The 21748-nt window shown below is 39.2% G+C and overlaps 1 protein-coding gene across 9 annotated transcripts in view; it reads left to right on the forward strand.

Annotated features, from left to right (window-relative positions):
• Positions 1-3070, forward strand: part of GABPB1 (GA binding protein transcription factor subunit beta 1) — a 79630-nt gene extending 76560 nt beyond the window's left edge. For all 9 annotated transcript variants that reach the window (XM_004281282.4, XM_004281283.4, XM_049706078.1 and 6 more), the window contains one exon: positions 1563-3070. In XM_004281282.4, coding sequence (XP_004281330.1) covers positions 1563-1715 — 153 coding nt within the window. In that variant the 3' untranslated portion in view covers positions 1716-3070. The remainder of the gene's footprint in view (positions 1-1562) is intronic.
• Positions 3071-21748: the final 18678 nt, after the last annotated feature.

Raw genomic sequence — 21748 nt, forward strand, 5'->3', positions numbered from 1 at the left:
CTTCATTCTCAGTGTGGAGAAGGCAGTGGGATCACAGGAAGGCAGGAGTATTTTACATGTTCCTCCTTGTGGACCATGTGAATAGTGGAGGGTAGGGAATCTTTCGGTGTTCACAATGGACAAGGGTCTAGGAGGCAGTGGAAGAGACCACAGTGCCCTCTTTCCCAGCAAGCTTCTTACTCCTCGCCTTTACCTTCAGTTCTCTCTTTTAAGTGTCTTGTCCAGTGTGAACCTGGCCTCTCTTTGCCATTAGTAGTCCTACCCTCAGCCCCCACCCCAAGCAGAAGGCCTGGGCTTCTGTAATGAGGTTGAGCTTGGACCTGGGCAAGTTGAGTTTTTGTCCATGTGCTTACTAGAGGTATGGGAAAGGAATCTTTGAAGTGTTTTCCCTTAGGCAACTGTATAGGGACAGAGTGAGGAGAGGAGAAAGAATACCACTTACATTGGACCAGATTTGTGTTTTTCCTCTCAATTTGTTCAGGAATTTGATACATATATTTTACAGCATATAATATAATGAATCACAGTAAAGAAATTAGTATTTTATTGGTTTGTAAAATGGTATAATTTAGGAAACACTAATCTAGACCAGCACTGTTCATTTAAAGATGAGGAATCTTGCTTGCTGTCATAGGGAAAGATAGTTTTATTTATTTACTTTTTTATAAAAATTTATTTATTTATTTATGGCTGCGTTGGCTGCTTTCTCTAGTTGCGGCGAGTGGAGGCTACTTGTTGCGGTGTGCGGGCGTCCCATTGCGGTGGCTTCTCTTGTTGTGGAGCGCAGGCTCTAGGCACGTGGGCTTCAGTAGTTGTGGCACAAGGGCTCAGTAGTTGTGGGTCGTGGGCTCTAGAACGCAGTCTCGGTAGTTGTGGTGCACGGGCTTAGTTGCTCCGCGGCATGTGGGATCTTCCTGGACCAGGGCTCGAACCCGTGTCCTCTGCATTGGCAGGCGGATTCTTAACCACTGTGCCACCACGGAAGTCCCAGGAAAGGTAGTTTTAAAGGCAGTAATATTAGAACCTCATAACCCTGACTCCTTATTGTGTTACCATGAGAAAGCTACATTGTCTCTGAGCATCATTTTCCTCATCTGTAAAATGGGCATAATGTCTGTCTTAGAGACTTGTTATTGGAAATTACCTTGTTTATATATATAATGGGTGCTCATTAAATATTAAGTTTTTTATAATTAGTAGCTTTTTAACATCACAGATAAAGATGTGAAGAGGTATGGTGGTATATTTCCCTGTTAAAGTTCTTCACTAGTTTTTGTAGTATGTATAAAAATACAGGTACCCAATTTGGGTTCATTATGTTAGTCTTATTTCTAATTAGAAAATAATTTCCTTGAGGTCAGAAACTAATCTGTATCTCGTAGTGTGGAGCTCGAAACTAGGGCTTTAATTATAAGGGAATTGGTGAAAAAGGCAAGATGTCTCAGAAATACCAATACATGGCTACTTCTAGCAACTACAAATTTTTTTATTTGAAAGATGCATGCTTGTATGTGTTATTGTATTTGTGCAACAATTGAAAAAAAACTTTTTTTTTAAATTAGGAGAGAGAAGCTCTTCAGAAACAGCTGGATGAAGCTAATCGAGAAGCACAAAAATATCGACAGCAACTTCTAAAGAAAGAACAGGAAGCAGAGGCCTACAGACAGAAATTAGAAGCTATGACTCGTCTTCAGACTAATAAAGAAGCTGTTTAATTGAAATGAACATATAGTTTGAGTTTACTTTTGGTCAAGAAAGAATACAGTCTTGAACTGTACACAGTAAGGTGCAGTCATGGGAAGACAGGATAATAAAAGAGACTGCAGCTTGATAATTGGACTTAAGCCATGAGCTCTGGATTCTTGTAACATAAAACTTTACTTTAGAAGTTGTGAAATGTATTTAAAACTGAATTCTGTAAATAGTTTTTTTTTTTTTACAGTTCCAAATGCGTTGATAAAGATTGTTGAAGAGATCCCAAAACACAATAAGCCACTGTTTTTTGTGAATTCTTTTTGATTTTAGTACAAACCTTAATTTCTCAGAAACAGAACAGTTTTAAGGGTGATCGTTGTTGATTAGACCAAATGTTGTGTAATAATTATGTGGTGGACTGATGCTGGAATTACTCCTGTAGGTATAAACTTCTATATGAAGAGAAGATTTCTCCCAGGAAATCTTGTACAGCTTTAAGTTGTCTCAGATTCTCTGAAAACATTTTTTAGAAAGCAAATTTTTATATTTGTTCAATTTCAGCTATACCCACGTAGATTTACATGTATATGAAGCAGATATTTTTAAAACTTTCTGTTTGTACATATTCTGCATGTTTTATAATTTCAAAATGCATCACTTGCATAGGTATTTTTCCCACAAAGATGATGAAACTTACTAGGAAAGAAAGAAACCCTTTTATTCTATAGGTCATTGAAACTAAGTAAGCTAGCAGCTGGTTTTATTGGAATGACAATGTTCTTGGAAGGAGCAGCTTACAAGATACCTTGAATTTGCAAACTGCAACATCTATGCTTTTTTGAAAATTTCATAGTGGGGATGTGAAACAATTCTGTGCCTTCCATCATGATTTCCACATGAAAGCACTTTAAGGCACTGGATTTTAATATAATCTTTTCAGAAAACTCAAAGCATATGGGTTTCTGAAATATTTCATGGACTCATTTCCTCCCCAGGAAATTATTCTTACGAAAAAAAATTGCTTTTGTATGGTAGAACAGGAACTTTTTGTACTACGGTGATGCTATAGATATGTCTGACATAACTTTTACTTTCCCTGTGAAAGCTGTATGTCTGTGCTGTGACTGGCTCTCATCACAATATTGTTCAATTCCACAATGTATGGACATTAAACTCTGACATAGTGTTCCTTCTTTTTTGTAAACATAACTTCAAGTTCTTTTTCTTGTTTCATTTTTAAATGTTTTATTGCTTTATGAAAATGTTTAACCCTAAGACCCTTCTAGATTACCTATACTGTATAAAGAAGCAATTACCCTTAAAACTGTACTCTGCCCTACTTTTCTATTTTACAATTAAATATCTTTTCCACATATGTTCAGTGTAGACTTATATTTTGACCACATTTTGTTCACACATTAAAAGGTTTGTTCTGTGTATTACGGCCATATTCCACGTATGAAAATATTATAAATTCTTCACAGTGTCTTAAAAGTATCTAAAACTGGGTTTTACAAATGCCAAGTCATATTTTCAGTTGAGTGAAGCTGCTTTTCTGTGTCTGTTTTTTAGTACGTTAGTGCACTTATGGATTTGTTATGTTAGGGAGGGTACCCTAACGTGTGCAGTGTCAGAGTAGAGCAGGGGCAGCGTGTTCACCCCACTGTATAGTTTTGCTTCCAAGACCAGATTGGCCCTGAAGATCCTTGAGAAAGTGTTGGAAACTAGCTTCTGAAAGTGAATTTAATGCCTTCTTTGATTTCTAGTCTTTTGTTCTGCTAGAAACTTTACCTGGTGCACGAAAGAATTTTGATCTATAATAACATTTGCCATAGATGGGAGAAAATAATTGATACTTAAGAGGAATAAGTGTATGATAGTATCAGGTAGACATTGAAATGTCTTGGGGGGAAGTCCACGTTTTTCAGAGTCTGTATGTTGGACTTGTGTAATTCCTTAATCATCTACACCTGATTCACTGTACTATGAAATCAGAACTTCAACAAGAACTTATAACTAAAAAAAGCATTTGCTTTTTCTTTTTAGCCCGTTTTGAGGTGGGCTGGGAAAGCTTTGCATTCTACTTATTCTCAATGGTGTTATGGGCAGAAGATTAAGAGAACTGACAGAATAAAATAATAAAGTTTTCAGAAATCCACACTTAATGTGTTTCCAGTACATAATGATGGATTCATAGTTAAAGGTCATCAGGTTGCCACATTGATGGCTAATTATTTCCACTTATGTGTGAACAAACACCTTCTTTATTTTATTTTTTTTAGAAAACAGTCCACACTTTCCTTTATTTCAATATTTGTGTGGTAAACAAAAATGCATGGGGATATTTTCGTATGGGTTGAGGATGTTTCTGTTTGTATATTCATGAAGGGAATGAGATATTGATTTTAAATGAACAAACACCTTGAGCAGCCCTTCTCAACCAGGGTTCTGCGAGAGAATCAAGCTCTGATGCCCTAAATGTTAGGGCCTAATGAATTAATTCCTTGTAATTAATTAGTTTCTGTTCCGTGCATCTGGAATAGTACTGGTTATGTACTTTCTAGACACTGAGTTCACTAGATGTCTTGATTGTCTAATTACTCGTTTACGATTTTAAAACTTCCCTGTGTACAGTCGCTAGAACTCTGGGGTTACAAATTCTAGGTTGGGTCTGTGATGATTTCAGAAAGCCTCATCTGACAACTGGTATCTGCAGAGACTGTGCTTCTCAACTAATTTTCATTTATTGTTACTTTATTTATGTCTCAGTTACTTCCCCAAAGGGCTTGTGTTGTCATTTATTTTTACTGGCTTTTAGAAGTTATATTTTTTATTTTTTATTTTTGTTTTGTTTTTGTTTTTTTGGCGGTACGCAGGCCTCTCACTGCTGTGGCCTCTCCCGTTGCGGAGCACACGCTCCGGACGCGCAGGCTCAGCGGCCATGGCTCACGGGCCCAGCCACTCCGCGGCACGTGGGATCCTCCCGGACTGGGGCACGAACCCGTGTCCCCTGCATCGGCAGGCGGACTCCCAACCGCTGCACCACCAGGGAAGCCCTAGAAGTTATTTTTTTATGTCAGTCTTTCCTGATATCAACAGCAGGTAGTTTTTCTTTTACTCTACCACTGGATTGCTTTATTTGTTTATGATGGTGGAGGGTTGGGAGTTCGAGAGCTTTCTTCTGTGATGTTCAAAATAACAGCTAAAGAGAGAAGGAAATAAATGTGAATATATAATTTGGACTATACTTGTTTTTAACAAAAAGGTCTGTGTACAAAATGTTTATCCAAAACATATTGCTAATGAAAATCTATGCCAGTATGTTTCTTCAACATGGTCATTTATGATACTATTTATTGAAAATCGGAAGAAACCCTTGCCCATAACAGGAACTGATGAGTTGATAGATATTCATGGATACTTTATGCTGATATGACTAATTTTTTGTCTTACTCTGTACAAAGTTTCTTCCAGATGAAATCTATAAAGTTTCTTTGTGTCTTAATACCTGGAAGATCTTGAGAACTGACAAAATGTATCAAGAAGAAGACCCTTGAGAGAAGGCGGAAGATGGCGGAAGAGTAAGACGCGGAGATCACCTTCCTCCCCACAGATACACCAGAAATACATCTACACGTGGAACAACTCCTACAGAACACCTACTGAAGGCTGGCAGAAGACCTCAGACCTCCCAAAAGGCAAGAAACTCCCCACGTACCTGGGTAGGGCAAAAGAAAAAACAGAGACAAAAGAATAGGGACGGCACCTGCACCAGTGGGAGGGAGCTGTGAAGGAGGAAAAGTTTCCACACTCTAGGAAGCCCCTTCGCGGGCGGAGACTGCGGGAGGCGGAGGGGGGAGCTTCGAAGCTGCGGAGGAGTGCACAGCAACGGGTGCGGAGGGCAAAGCGGGGAGATTCCCGCACAGAGGATCGGTGCCGACCGGCACTCACCAGCCCGAGAGGCTTGTCTGCTCACCCGCCGGGGGCGGGCGGGGCTGCGAGCTGAGGCCGGAGCGCAGGGAGAGGACTGGGGTTGGCGGCTTGAACATAGCCTGAAGGGGTTAGTGCACCACAGCTAGCCGGGAGGGAGTCCGGGGAAAAGCCTGCACCTGCAGAAGAGGCAGGAGACTTTTCCTTCCCTCTTTGTTTCCTGGGGCGTGAGGAGAGGGGTTTAAGAACGCTGCTTAAAGGAACTCCAGAGACGGGCGCGAGCCGCGGCTAAAAGCGCGAACCCCAGAGACGGGCGCGAGCCGCGGCTGAAAGCGCGGAATCCAGAGACGGGCGCGAGCCGCGGCTGAAAGCGCGGAATCCAGAGACGGGCGCGAGCCGCGGCTAAAAGCGCGGACGCCAGAGGCGGGCGGGAGACGTTAAGGCTGCTGCTGCCGCCACCGAGGGGCCTGTGTGTGAGCACAGGTCACTCTCCACACCCCTCTTCCGCGGAGCCTGTGCAGCCCGCCACTGCCGGGTTCCCGGGATCCAGGGACAACTTCCCCGGGAGAGCGCACAGCGCGCCTCAGGCTGGTGCAAAGTCACGCCGGCCTTTGCCACCGCAGGCCCGCCCCGCACTCTGTGCCCCTCCATCCCCGCCGGCCTGAGTGCGCCAGAGCCCCCAATCAGCGGCTCTTTTAACCCCATCCTGTCTGAGCAAAAAACAGACGCCCTCCAGCGATCTACACGCAGTGGCAGGGCCAAATCCAAAGCTTAGCCCTGGGAGCTGTGAGAACAAAGAAGAGAAAGGGAAATCTCTCCCAGCAGCCTCAGAAGCAGCGGATTAAAGCTCCACAATCAACTTGATGTACCCTGCATCTGTGGAATACCTGAATAGACAACCAATCATCCCAAATTAAGGAAGTGGACTTTAGGAGCAAGATCTATGATTTTTTCCCCTTTCCTCTTTTTGTGAATGTGTATGTGTATGCTTCTGTGTGAGATCTTGTCTGTATAGTCTTGCTTCCACCATTTGTCCTAGGGTTCTATCCGTCCATGTTTCTTTTTTAATTTTTTTTCTTAATAATTAATTTTAATAACCTTATTATACTTTACCTTCGTTCTTTCTTTCTTTCTTTCCGTCCTTCCTTCCCTCCTTTAGACAACGAATCATCCCAAATTGAGGAGGTGGTCTCTGACAGCAAGATTTAGGATTTTTCCCCATTTACCTCTTTTAGTGAGGGTGTATGTGTATGCTTCTGTGTAAGATTTTGTCTGTATAGCTTTGCTTCCAACATTTGTCCTAAGGTTCTTTCCGTCCCTTTTTTTTTTTTCTAAATAAGAAGTTTTTAATTCAATAACTTTATTATACTTTATTTTATTTTTACTGTATCTTCTTTCTTTCTGTCTTTTTTCCTTCTTTCCCTCCTTCCTTCCTTCCTCCCTCCTCCCTCCCGCCTTTCTTTCCTTCTTGCCTTCTTTCCTTCTTTGCTTCTTTCTTTCTTTCTTCCTTCCTTCCTACCCTCCTTTCCTTCTTTCTTTCCTCATACTTCTACTAATTCCCTCTACTTTTTCTCCCTTTCATCCTGAGCCTGTGGATGAAAAGCTTTTGGTGCTCCAGCCAGGAGGCAGGGCTCTGCCTCTGAGGTAGGACAGCCAACTTCAGGACACTGATCAACAAGAGACCTCCCAGCTCCACATAATATCAAACGGCGAAAATCTCCCAGAGACCTCCATCTTAACACCAGCACCCAGCTTCACTCAACGACCAGCAAGCCACAGTGCTGGAAAACCTATGCCAAACAACTAGCAAAACAGGAACACAACCCCACCCATTAGCAGAGAGGCTGCCTAAAATCATAATAAGGCCACAGACACCCACAAACACACCACCAGATGTGAACCTGCCCACTAGAGAGACAAGATCCAGCCTCATCCACCACAACACAGGCACTAGCCCCCTCCACCAGGAAGCCTACACAACCCACTGAACCAACCTTAGCCACTGGAGACAGACATCAAAAACAGGAGGAACTACAAACCTGCAGCCTGCAAAAAGGAGACCCCAAACACAGTAAGATAAGCAAAATGAGAAGACAGAAAAACACACAGCAGATAAAGGAGCAAGATAAAAACCCACCAGACCTAACAAATGAAGAGGAAATAGGCAGTCTATCTGAAAGAGAATTCAGAATAATGATAGTAAGGTTGATCCGAAATCTTGGAGATAGAATGGACAATAGATTGGACAAAATGCAAGAAACACTTAACAAGGACCTAGAAGAACTAAAGATGAAACAAGCAATGATGAACAACACAATAAATGAAATTAAAAGTACTCTAGATGGGATCAATAGCAGAATAACTGAGGCAGAAGAACGGATAAGTGACCTGGAAGATAAAATAGTGGAAATAACTACTGCAGAGCAGAATAAAGAAAAAAGAATGAAAAGAACTGAGGACAGTCTCAGAGACCTCTGGGACAACATTAAACGCACCAACATTCGAATTATAGGGGTTCCAGAAGAAGAAGAGAAAAAGAAAGGGACTGAGAAAATATTTGAAGAGATTATAGTTGAAAACTTCCCTAATATGGGAAAGGAAATAGTTAATCAAGTCCAGGAAGCACTGAGTCCCATACAAGATAAATACAAGGAGAAATATGCCAAGACACATATTAATCAAACTGTCAAAAATTAAATGCAAAGAAAGCATATTAAAAGCAGCAAGGGAAAAACAACAAATAACACATAAGGGAATCCCCATAAGGTTAACAGCTGATCTCTCAGCAGAAACCCTACAAGCCAGAAGGGAGTGGAAGGACATACTGAAAGTGATGAAGGAGAAAAACATGCAGCCAAGACTACTCTACCCAGCAAGGATCTCATTCAGATTTGATGGAGAAATTAAAACCTTTACAGACAAGCAAAAGCTGAGAGAGTTCAGCACCACCAAACCAGCTTTACAACAAATGCTAAAGGAACTTCTCTAGGCAAGAAACACAAGAGAAGGAAAAGACCTATAATAACGAACCCAAAACAATTTAGAAAATGGGAATAGGAACATACATATCGATAATTACCTTAAATGTAAATGGACTAAATGCTCCCACCAAAAGACACAGATTAGCTGAATGGATACAAAAACAAGACCCTTATATATGCTGTCTACAAGAGACCCACTTCATACCTAGAGACACATACAGACTGAAAGTAAGGGGATGGAAAAAGATATTCCATGCAAATGGAAGCCAAAAGAAAACTGGAGTAGCAATTCTCATATCAGACAAAATAGACTTTAAAATAAGGACTATTAAAAGAGACAAAGAAGGACACTACATAATGATCAAGGGATCGATCCAAGAAGAAGATATAGCAATTGTAAATATTTATGCACCCAACATAGGAGCACCTCAATACATAAGGCAAATACTAACAGCCATAAAAGGGGAAATCGACAGTAACACATTCATAGTAGGGGACTTAAACACCCCACTTTCACCCATGGACAGATCATCCAAAATGAAAATAAATAAGGAAAAACAAACTTTAAATGATACATTAAACAAGATGGACTTAATTGATATTTATAGGACACTCCATCCAAAAACAACAGAATACACATTTTTCTCAAGTGCTCATGGAACATTCTCCAGGATAGATCATATCTTAGGTCACAAATCAAGCCTTGGTAAATTTAAGAAAATTGAAATTGTATCAAGTATCCTTTCTGACCACAACGCCATGAGACTAGATATCAATTACAGGAAAAGATCTGTAAAAAATACAAACACATGGAGGCTAAACAATACACTACTTAATAATGAAGAGATCACTGAAGAAATCAAAGAGGAAATCAAAAAATACCTAGAAACAAATGACAATGGAGACACAACGACCCAAAACCTGTGGGATGCAGCAAAAGCAGTTCTAAGGGGGAAGTTTATAGCAATACAAGCCCACCTTAAGAAACAGGAAACATCTCGAATAAACAACCTAACCTTGCACCTCAAGCAATTAGAGAAAGAAGAACAAAAAAACCCCAAAGCTAGCAGAAGGAAAGAAATCATAAAAATCAGATCAGAAATAAATGAAAAAGAAATGAAGGAAACAATAGCAAAGATCAATAAAACTAAAAGCTGGTTCTTTGAGAAGATCAACAAAATAGATAAACCACTAGCCAGACTCATCAAGAAAAAAAGGGAGAAGACTCAAATCAATAGAATTAGAAATGAAAAAGGAGAGGTAACAACTGACACTGCAGAGATAAAAGAGATCATGAGAGATTACTACAAGCAACTCTATGCCAATAAAATGGACAATCTGGAAGAAATGGACAAATTCTTAGAAAGGCACAACCTGCCAAGACTGAATCAGGAAGAAATAGAAAATATGAACAGACCAATCACAAGCACTGAAATTGAAACTGTGATTAAAAATCTTCCAACAAACAAAAGCCCAGGACCAGATGGCTTCACAGGCGAATTCTATCAAACATTTAGAGAAGAGCTAACACCTATCCTTCTCAAACTCTTCCAAAATATAGCAGAGGGAGGACCACTCCCTAACTCCTTCTACGAGGCCACCATCACCTTGATACCAAAACCAGACAAGGATGTCACAAAGAAAGAAAACTACAGGCCAATATCACTGATGAACATAGATGCAAAAATCCTCAACAAAATACTAGCAAACAGAATCCAACAGCACATTAAAAGGATCATACACCATGATCAAGTGGGGTTTATTCCAGGAATGCAAGGATTCTTCAATATACGCAAATCTATCAATGTGATAAACCATATTAACAAATTGAAGGAGAAAAACCATATGATCATCTCAATAGATGCAGAGAAAGCTTTTGACAAAATTCAACACCCATTTATGATAAAAACCCTGCAGAAAGTAGGCATAGAGGGAACTTTCCTCAACACAATAAAGGCCATATATGACAAGCCCACAGCAAACATCATCCTCAATGGTGAAAAACTGAAAGCATTTCCACTAAGATCAGGAACAAGACAAGGTTGCCCACTCTCACCACTCTTACTTAACATAGTTTTGGAAGTTTTAGCCACAGCAATCAGAGAAGAAAAGGAAATAAAAGGAATCCAAATTGGAAAAGAAGAAGTAAAGCTGTCACTGTTTGCAGATGACATGATCCTATACATAGAGAACCCTAAAGATGCTACCAGAAAACTACTAGAGCTAATCAATGAATTTGGTAAAGTGGCAGGATACAAAATGAATGCAGAAATCTCTGGCATTCCTATATACTAATGATGAAAAATCTGAAAGTGAAATCAAGAAAACACTCCCATTTACCATTGCAACAAAAAGAATAAAATATCTAGGAATAAACCTACCTAAGGAGACAAAAGACCTGTATGCAGAAAATTATAAGACACTGATGAAAGAAATTAAAGATGATATAAATAGATGGAGAGATATACCATGTTCTTGGATTGGAATAATCAACATTGTGAAAATGACTCTACTACCCAAAGCAATCTACAGATTCAATGCAATCCCTATCAAACTACCACTGGCATTTTTCACAGAACTGGAACAAAAAATTTCACAATTTGTATGGAAACACAAAAGACCCCGAATAGCCAAAGCAATCTTGAGAACGAAAGAAGGAACTGGAGGAATCAGGCTCCCTGACTTCAGACTATACTACAAAGCTACAGTCATCAAGACGGTATGGTACTGGCACAAAAACAGAAAGATAGATCAATGGAACAGGATAGAAAGCCCAGAGATAAACCCATGCACATATGGACACCTTATCTTTGATAAAGGTGGCAGGAATGTACAATGGAGAAAGGACAGCCTCTTCAATAAGTGGTGCTGGGAAAACTGGACAGGTACATGTAAAAGTATGAGATTAGATCACTCCCTAACACCACACACAAAAATAAGCTCAAAATGGATTAAAGACCTAAATGTAAGGCCAGAAACTATCAAACTCTTAGAGGAAAACATAGGCAGAACACTCTATGACATAAATCAAAGCAAGATCCTTTCTGACCCACATCCTAGAGAAATGGAAATAAAAACAAAAATAAACAAATGGGACCTAATGAAACTTCAAAGCTTTTGCACAGCAAAGGAAACCATAAACAAGACCAAAAGACAACCCTCAGAATGGGAGAAAATATTTGCAAATGAAGCAACCGACAAAGGATTAATCTCCAAAATTTACAAGCAGCTCATGCAGCTCAATAACAAGAAAACAAACAACCCAATCCAAAAATGGGCAGAAGACCTAAATAGACATTTCTCCAAAGAAGATATACAGACTGCCAACAAACACATGAAAGAATGCTCAACATCATTAATCATTAGAGAAATGCAAATCAAAACTACAATGAGATATCATCTCACACCAGTCAGAATGGCCATCATCAAAAAATCTAGAAACAATAAATGCTGGAGAGGGTGTGGAGAAAAGGGAACACTCTTGCACTGCTGGTGGGAATGTGAATTGGTTCAGCCACTATGGAGAACAGTATGGAGGTTCCTTAAAAAACTACAAATAGAACTACCATATGACCCAGCAATCCCACTACTGGGCATATACCCTGAGAAAACCAAAATTCAAAAAGAGTCATGTACCAAAATGTTCATTGCAGCTCTATTTACAATAGCCCGGAGATGGAAACAACCTAAGTGCCCGTCATCGGATGAATGGATAAAGAAGATGTGGCACATATATACAATGGAATGTTACTCAGCCATAAAAAGAAACAAAATTGAGCTATTTGTAATGAGGTGGGTAGACCTAGAGTCTGTCATACAGAGTGAAGTAAGTCAGAAAGAAAAAGACAAATACCGTATGCTAACACATATATATGGAATTTAAGAAAAAAATGTCATGAAGAACCTAGGGGTAAAGCAGGAATAAAGACGCAGACCTCTTAGAGAACGGACTTGAAGATATGGGGAGGGGGAAGGGTGAGCTGTGACAGGGCGAGAGAGAGTCATGGGCATATACACACTAACAAACGCAGTAAGGTAGATAGCTAGTGGGAAGCAGCCGCATGGCACAGGGATATTGGCTCGGTGCTTTGTGACAGCCTGGAGGGGTGGGATGGGGAGGGTGGGAGGGAGGGAGATGCAACAGGGAAGACATATGGGAACATATGTTTATGTATGACTGATTCACTTTGTTATAAAGCAGAAACTAACACACCAGTGTAAAGCAATTATACCCCAATAAAGATGTTAAAAAAAAAAAAAAAAAGAAGAAGACCCTTTTCAGATAAAATCACAAAACAATTGTAGGAACCTTTATATCCATATGGATGGGTTCCCAAGGCATTAGGACTCAGGCTTATATAGCAAATAGAAAAAAAAAAATTCTATTCATCTAGCTTCTATTGAGTAAATATCTCCTTCCATCATGTCAGATCAACTTAGGAATGAACTAACTAATATATTTGTTATTTTATTAAGTCATATTTACTGTACTTGGATTTCATTATAGATAACTAGTCTCTTGTAGTTTTGAATGATGTTTGCTATTTGCTTTCTCTATGTTAGGTGAGAACATCTCAATGCACATGGACTCAGTTTGACGTAAGCTCTTTGAATTCATTCTCAGATTACTTTGTGTAATTTGTGATGGAAAATACGCTTCTGGTTCCAAGTCAAAATTTTGATATCATTATTTTTGTGACTTATTAAAAGTATTTTCCAAATATATAGATAGTCTTATAGTTTTTTACATCATTTTGATACCCTGAGATCCTTTAAAAATATTTCACATTAATGATAATCAAGTAGTGAATATAATTTAGATATAGTTCTTGGGGCTCTTCATTTTTAGATTAAGTATTGTAATTCCCCCCAAAACTACTGTTTTCTTCCTGGAAAAATTTTGACCTGATCTCTGTGATTCTATCCACTGTACTTTATTAATTGCTTACTCAAATTTTCATTTGAACAGTTTAGATCTCATGTGCATGGCTGATACGTAATGTTTTCTACATATATAAATATATGCAATTACAGTCTTACTACTGATTAATTACATGGATTATAATTTTGAATTTTATGAATTATTTTAATGTCTCCTTGGTTTTTCTGTAAGAAAATATTTTTTTTTAAAGGGCTTCAAATGCTTGGCTTTTTTATTTATTTATTTATTTATTTATGGCTGTGTTGGGTCTTCATTTCTGTGCGAGGGCTTTCTCTAGTTGTGGCAAGCGGGAGCCACTCTTCATCGCGGTGCGTGGGCCTCTCACTATGACGGCCTCTCTTGTTGTGGAGCACAGGCTCCAGGCGCGCAGGCTCAGTAGTTGTGGCTCACGGGCCTAGTTGATCCGCGGCATGTGGGATCTTCCCAGACCAGGACTCAAACCCGTGTCCCCTGCATTAATAGGCAGATTCTCAACCACTGTGCCACGAGAGAAGCCCGAAAATATTTTTCTTGCATGCCAGATAAAAGTCAGTAAAGCATTCATTTTTTGTATTACTATTTTTCATAATTATCCTTTGCCTGCCATCCTTATAACTCTCAAGAATTATTTAAAGTTTAAATTGCATTTGCATGTTTTGCTATACAAAAATAACATACATTAAGAAAGCTTACACTTAAATGAATCTGTAGTCTCTTTTTATAAAAAACTATCGGTCTGCCAGAGAACTGACTCTACTTCCAAACATTTCTGCGAAGAGTAATAGACTCTCAGCATCAAACACTGAAGCATATTAAGAATGTTTACTACTTTTGTTAGATACAATTTAATACTCAGTTGTTTTAATGAAAACTTCAAAACATATAGAAGGGCATAGAGAATAATTTAACAAACATCCATGTACCTACCACCCAAATTTAATAAATTTTTTAACATCTTTATTGGAGTATAATTGCTGTACAATGGTGTGTTAGTTTCTGCTTTATAACAAAGTGAAGCTATACATATACACATATCCCCGTAACCCCTCCCTCTTGTGTCTCCCTCCCACCCTCCCTATCCCACCGCTCTAGGTGGTCACAAAGCACCAAGCTGATCTCCCTGTGCTATGCGGCTGCTTCCCACTAGCTATCTATTTTACATTTGGTAGTGTATATATGTCCATATATACACTACCACTCTGTCACTTTGTCCCAGCTTACCCTTCCCCCTCCTCGTGTCCTCAAGTCCATTCTCTAGTAAGTCTGTGTCTTTATTCCCGTCTTGCCCCTAGGTTCTTCATGACCTTTTTTTTTTTTTTTTAGATTCCATATATATGTGTTAGCATACGGTATTTGTTTTTCTCTTTCTGACATACTTCACTCTGTATGACAGACCCTAGGTCCATCCACCTCACTACAAATAACTCAATTTCATTTCTTTTTATGGCTGAGTAATATTCCATTGTATATATGTGCCATATCTTCTTCTTTTTTTTTTTTTTACAATATATCGTGTATTAATTATTAAAACATACTCTGGTAAATATTATATATTCAATATGAAACAGGAGGAAAGGGGGCAGGGCACAACCTTTAAAAGAATTACATAGCCCGAGGACACAACATAAACTGATTAGAACAAAATAGGTCCAAGATGGCGGACGAGTCTACTTCCACTAGACCTTGAGCCTCAGTATACACTCATTGTTAACACATCAGCAAGCTAAGCGACACACCCACAGGTGCCACGACAGTTCCAAGGATGACCATAAAGGTCAAAAAGTGGGCGGTGGCTCAATTCCTAGAAATCCCCACCCCTTCCCCAAAATAGCTGGAATACTCCTCCCACTCATCAGCGTATGAAATTACTCACCCCTATAAAACTAACAACCCCATACCCTGGTGCTGCCCTCGCCTTCTTTTTTTTTTTTTTTTTTTTTTTTATAGGTATACCTGGATTTAATTCTCACTTCTACTTCTTGGTAGCTGGATAGCCTTAGGCAAGTTTCATACCTCCCTGAAATTCACTTAATTCAGTCTGTAAAATGGCATAATAACTTATTATAGCATCCTTTTAGGAATTTTAAATCAGTTCTTGAAATAAAAGTACACAATATATAGACAAGTAAGGATTCCTCAATAGATGTTTGACCTTTCATTTCTCCAGTATCCCACCCGCATCAAATAAAGAAAAATACTTTTTAAAATTTACGAATATTTCATTGTTGTAAAGTTAAAGCCATAAAAATAATCAAATGGCCTACTGTCATACCGTTAGAAGAAAAAAAAAAAAGGTGTTCATGAGAGTTCCATATTAGAATACAAGTTTTCCTTAGGCACCTGTTTATGTATGCTATTCTGCTCTTTACAATAAATAATTAAATTTAAAAGACTTAATTCCTCACTTTTAAGACCTTATTAGTTTACAAATTACATATTGACCTATGCTAAATTTTATACCGACCCATGCTAATGAATTCAGTACAGAAAACAAAAAACACTGCACTCAAGCAAACTACATATATATATATATATATATATATATAACTTATATGAGAATTGCTACTCCAGCTTTCTTTTGGTTTCCATTTGCATGAAATACCTTTTTCCATCCCCTTACTTTCAGTCTGTATGTGTCTCTAGGTCTGAAGTGGGTCTCTTGTAGACAGCAAATATATGGGTCTTGTTTTTGTATCCATTCAGCCAATCTGTGTGTTTTGGTGGGAGCATTTAGTCCATTTACATTTAAGGTAATTATCGATATGTGTGTTCCCATTCCCATTTTCTTAATTGTTTGGGGTTTGTTATTGTAGGTCTTTTCCTTCTTTTGTGTTTCTTGCCTAGAGAAGTTCCTTTAGCAGTTGTTGTAGAGCTGGTTTGGTGGTGCTGAACTCTCTCAGCTTTTGCTTGTCTGTAAAGGTTTTAATTTCTCCATCAAATCTGAATGAGATCCTTGCTGGGTAGAGTAATCTTGGTTGCAGGTTTTTCTCCTTCAACACTTTCAATATGTCCTGCCACTCCCTTCTGGCTTGCAGAGTTTCTGCTGAAAGATCAGCTGTTAACCTTATGGGGATTCCCTTGTGTGTTATTTGTTGTTTTTCCCTTGCTGCTTTTAATATGTTTTCTTTGTATTTAATTTTTGACAGTTTGATTAATATGTGTCTTGGCGTATTTCTCCTTGGATTTATCCTGTATGGGACTCTCTGTGCTTCCTGGACTTGATTAACTATTTCCTTTCCCATATTAGGGAAGTTTTCAACTATAATCTCTTCAAATATTTTCTCAGTCCCTTTCTTTTTCTCTTCTTCTTCTGGAACCCCTATAATTCGAATGTTGGTGCGTTTAATGTTGTCCCAGAGGTCTCTGAGACTGTCCTCAGTTCTTTTCATTCTTTTTTCTTTATTCTGCTCTGCAGTAGTTATTTCCACTATTTTATCTTCCAGGTCACTTATCCGTTCTTCTGCCTCAGTTATTCTGCTATTGATCCCATCTAGAGTACTTTTAATTTCATTTATTGTGTTGTTCATCGTTGCTTGTTTCATCTTTAGTTCTTCTAGGTCCTTGTTAACTGATTCTTGCATTTTGTCCATTCTATTGTCCATTCTATCTCCAAGATTTCGGATCAACCTTACTATCATTATTCTGAATTCTTTTTCCGGTAGACTGCCTATTTCCTCTTCATTTGTTAGGTCTGGTGGGTTTTTATCTTGCTCCTTCATCTGCTGTGTGTTTTTCTGTCTTTTCATTTTGCTTATCTTACTGTGTTTGTGGTCTCCTTTTTTGCAGGCTGAAGGTTCGTAGTTCCTGTTGTTTTTTGTGTCTGTCCCCAGTGGCTAAGGTTGGTTCAGTGGGTTGTGTCGGCTTCCTGGTGGAGGGTACTAGTGCCTGTGTTCTGGTGGATGAGGCTGGATCTTGTCTTTCTGGTGGGCAAGTCCACGTCTGGTGGTGTGTTTTGGGGTGTCTGTAGACTTATTATGATTTTGGGCAGCCTCTCTGCTAATGGGTGGGGTTGTGTTCCTGTCTTGCTAGTTGTTTGGCATAGGATGTCCAGCACTGTAGCTTGCTGGTCGTTGAGTGAAGCTGGGTGCTGGCGTTGAGATGGAGATCTCTCGGAGATTTTTGCTGTTTGATATTATGTGCAGCTGGGAGGCCTCTTGTGGACCAGTGTCCTGAAGTTGGCTCTCCCACCCCAGAGGCACAGCACTGACTCCTGGCTGCAGCACCAAGAGCCTTTCATCCACAGGGCTCCTTAATTTGGGATGATTCGTTGACTATTCAGATATTCCACAGATGCAGGGTATATCAAGTTGATTGTGGAGCTTTAATCCGCTGCTTCTGAGGCTGCTGGGAGAGATTTCCCTTTCTCTTCTTTGTTCTCACAGTTCCCAGGGGCTCAGCTTTGGATTTGGCCCCGCCTGTGAGTGTAGGTCGCCGGAGGGCGTCTGTTCTTTGCTCAGACAGGACGGGGTTAAAGGAGCCGCTGATTCGGAGGCTCTGGCTCACTCAGGCCGGGGGGTAGGGAGGGTCACGGAGTGTGGGGCGGGCCTGCAGCGGCAGAGGCCGGCGTGACGTTGCAGCCTGAGGCGCGCCGTGCGATCTCCCGGGCGAGTTGTCCCTGGATCCCGGGACCCTGGCAGTGGCGAGCTGCACAGGCTCCCCGGAAGGGCGTGTGGCTAGTGACCTGTGTTCGCACACAGGCCTCCTGGTGGCGGCAGCAGCGGCCTTAGCGTCTCATGTCTGTCTCTGGGCTCTGCACTTTTAGCCGCGGCTCGCGCCCGTCCCTGGAGCTCTCTCAAGCAGCGTTCTATGTGCCATATCTTCTTTATCCATTCATCTGTCAATGGACACTTAGGTTGCTTCCATGTCCTGGCTGTTGTAGATAGAGCTGCAGTGAACATTGTGGTACATGACTCTTTTTGAATTATGGTTTTCTCAGGGTATATGCCCAGTAGTGGGATTGCTGGGTCGTATGGTAGTTCTATTTTTAGTTTTTTAGTATCAATTTACATTGCCACCAACAGTGCAAGAGTGTTCCCTTTTCTCCACACCCTCTCCAGCATTTATTGTTTGTAGATTTTTTGATGATGGCCATTCTGACTGGTGTGAGGTGATCCTTTATTGTAGTTTTGATTTGCATTTCTCTAATGATTAGTGATGTTGAGCATCCTTTCATGTGTTTGTTGCCAGTCTGTTTATCTTCTTTGGAGAAATGTCTATTTAGGTCTTCTGCCCATTTTTGGATTGGGTTGTTTGGTTTTTTGATATTGAGCTGCATGAGCTGCTTGTAAATTTTGGAGATTAATCCTTTGTCAGTTGCTTCATTTGCAAATATTTTCTCCCATTCTGAGGGTTGTCTTTTCATCTTGTTTATGGTTTCCTTTGCTTTGCAAAAGCTTTTAAGTTTCATTAGGTCCCATTTGTTTATTTTCATTTTTATTTCCATTTCTCTAGGAGGTGGGTCAAAAAGAATCTTGCTGTGATTGATGTCATAGAGTGTTCTGCCTATGTTTTCTCTAAGAGTTTTATAGTGTCTGGCCTTACATTTAGGTCTTTTATCCATTTTGAGTTTATTTTTGTGTATGGTGTTAGGGAGTGTTCTACAAATTTAATAAATCTTAAAATTACCTTCTTTGCCTCAAATCTTTTCTGTTAAGAAATTGAATGTTACAGGTGTAGTTGAAGTCCCTTTTTTCTCCTTTCTCATCTCATTCCTCTCTCCTAAAGACAGCCACTATCCTGAGGTTGAAATGTATTGTTCTGTCTACATTTTCATGCTTTTTCTGCATACCAAATTTCATAAATATAGGGTAAGGTTCTGTGGTTCTTAAACTTTGTTAAAGTTATCATTTTATACATATGTCATTCTGCGTATTGAGTTTTTCAGTTCATCAATATTTTAGACATTCATATCTGAGTATCTAATCATTCATTTTGACTTATAAAATTAAATAAATATACCATATGTATTTATCCTTTGTTCTGTGTATAGATGTGTCACTTCCTATTTTTGGCTATTATAAATAGTGATGTAATGAACATCCTTGTATGTTTATCTTCTTATGTGCAGGGATGTGCTAGGTTTCCCCAGAAAATGGAATTGTTAGATTGAGGCTAGGTAATTTTACTAGATAGACATTGTCAAATTGCTTTCCAGAGTGGCTCTGAATAGTGATGAGAATTCTCATTTCCCCACATCTCACCAACACATGATATTGTCACACTGTTTTTGCCAGCCTCCATTGATATGAAATTGTTCTCATTATTTGCAATTCCCTATTATTAGTGAGGCTGAACATTTTTTCCCCTGTTGTTTCTGGTCCGTTAGCATTTATTCTTCTGTGAATTGCTAGTTCATGACCTGTTTTTTATTGGGTAGTTTTTCTTATTGATTTGTTGAAGTTTAATATTTTTCTGGAAACTAATCTTTTGCTGGTTGCATGAGTTGTAAATATCTTCTCCCACTGTCTGACTTAAAAATTTTTTTAATTGTCTTAGTACATGTTTACTGAGTATCTATTATGTGCAACTCTCAATACGAGGCTGAGTTAGAATTTCAAGTGTTATATCGGTCTAATACTCAAGGAGCCTATTAAAGGTGGAATGGAATTTTAATTTACAACTTGAATCTTTTTCTCTTTTAGCTGAATAATGTCTCCTTTTTATAATATATGCTTTTCCAGATAATTAGTGAGGGAAAGATGTAATTTTCACACTTAAACCATTTTTAGAAGATGTAATATACTACTTAATGTAATTTTTTTCCATTTTTACACTGTTTTTCTTTTGATATTTATAGTTGTGTGTTTTAAATTATATTTGAAAGGACAATGAGTGTTTGGATTATTGCACATGATGTATACTAAAATGTTCTGAAACATTTAGCAGAGCCTCCAAAAATTAAAATTCCACTAGCCCCTTATCCTAGAGGTCTGTAGATACCAAAGTTGAGAGAAGCAGCCTGGTGTGTTGTAAAGAACATGGGTATTGGATCAGATAATCCTGGGTTCAAATCCTGGCCCCTTCAATTATTATTTTGTGTAATTTTAGCCAATTGTTTCAATTTCCTTGAGACTAAGTTTCTCAAGAATGAGATAGAAGATGGCTTTCACTAGGTTGTGAAGATTGAATCTAATCATATGTATTAAAAGTGCAAGGTACAGTGGTCAGTACATAGTAAACATTTGCTAAGTATATTTTGAAGAAATATGTAGAAGAGATAGAACCTATTGAAGGTATATAAAGGACTGTCAATCATCCCAGCCCCACCCTCTCCCTCTGGACAAAAATGTGTGATTTTCTGCTGTCCTAAGGCAGTATTTGTCAACTCCATCCTTATGCTACCTTCCTAAGTGAGCAGCTAAGCCTGATTGCTCTTTGTACAGCTGGTTGCTCCCTGGAGGAAGTTGGACTTCCTTTTCCTTCCTATCATGTAGCCTATTGTAGACTAACCCTAGCCTACATCTGTATCACGTCTGTACCCAGTGCTTTTTCAGAGGGCAAAATACCATTACGATGGGCACAAAAATCCCCTTTCAATACATGGTTGAAAATGAAACCAATTCCTCAGTTCTAAGCAGTTCCTTGGAGAGCACAGCTCCCTGTCTTAAGTCCTAGTAATCCCTCTGTTTCCAGTAATAGTGACAGTTGCACCACTTCATTTAAGTTCACACTCCCTCCGTTAATCAGACAAGCATAATACTTCTTTATGGAGTTTCTCAGTGAAGTTGGAGTTCCAGGCTTTTATTTCTGTTGTTGCCTGGCTTTAAGGCACACGCCATTAACTTCTTTTTTTCGCTAAATTCAGCTATAAGCAGGAAGGATGGACCAAATGTGGAAGACTTCACATCTCAGCTCTCTTAAGCAGAATTTAATAAAACATTCCAAACAGCAAATTATATAAAAGAAGAATTGTTACTACAACTTTTAGTTTTATATAATCTGTTCACATCTAAAAGAAAGAGAGAACAGAAGTCACTGTCCCTACGTGTGGAGAGATGGGGAAACACTGATACACTTACTCTATCTTTCTGGAGGGCATTTTGTAAAACCGACCAAAACTCTTTTACTCAGCAATTCTACTTCTAGAAATTTATTTTAAGGAAATATCTAAGGGGAAAAATTGTTCTACCTCTTTCTTATTAATAGTAACAAACAAGCAAAAACCCCAAAACTTAATTGTCCAAATACAGGATTGGTTGAAGATTGCAGTATATGCACATGA

The sequence above is a fragment of the Orcinus orca genome, chromosome 2 (genome assembly GCF_937001465.1).
Source record: "Orcinus orca chromosome 2, mOrcOrc1.1, whole genome shotgun sequence".
In the NCBI taxonomy this organism is placed as follows: Eukaryota; Metazoa; Chordata; class Mammalia; order Artiodactyla; family Delphinidae; genus Orcinus; species Orcinus orca.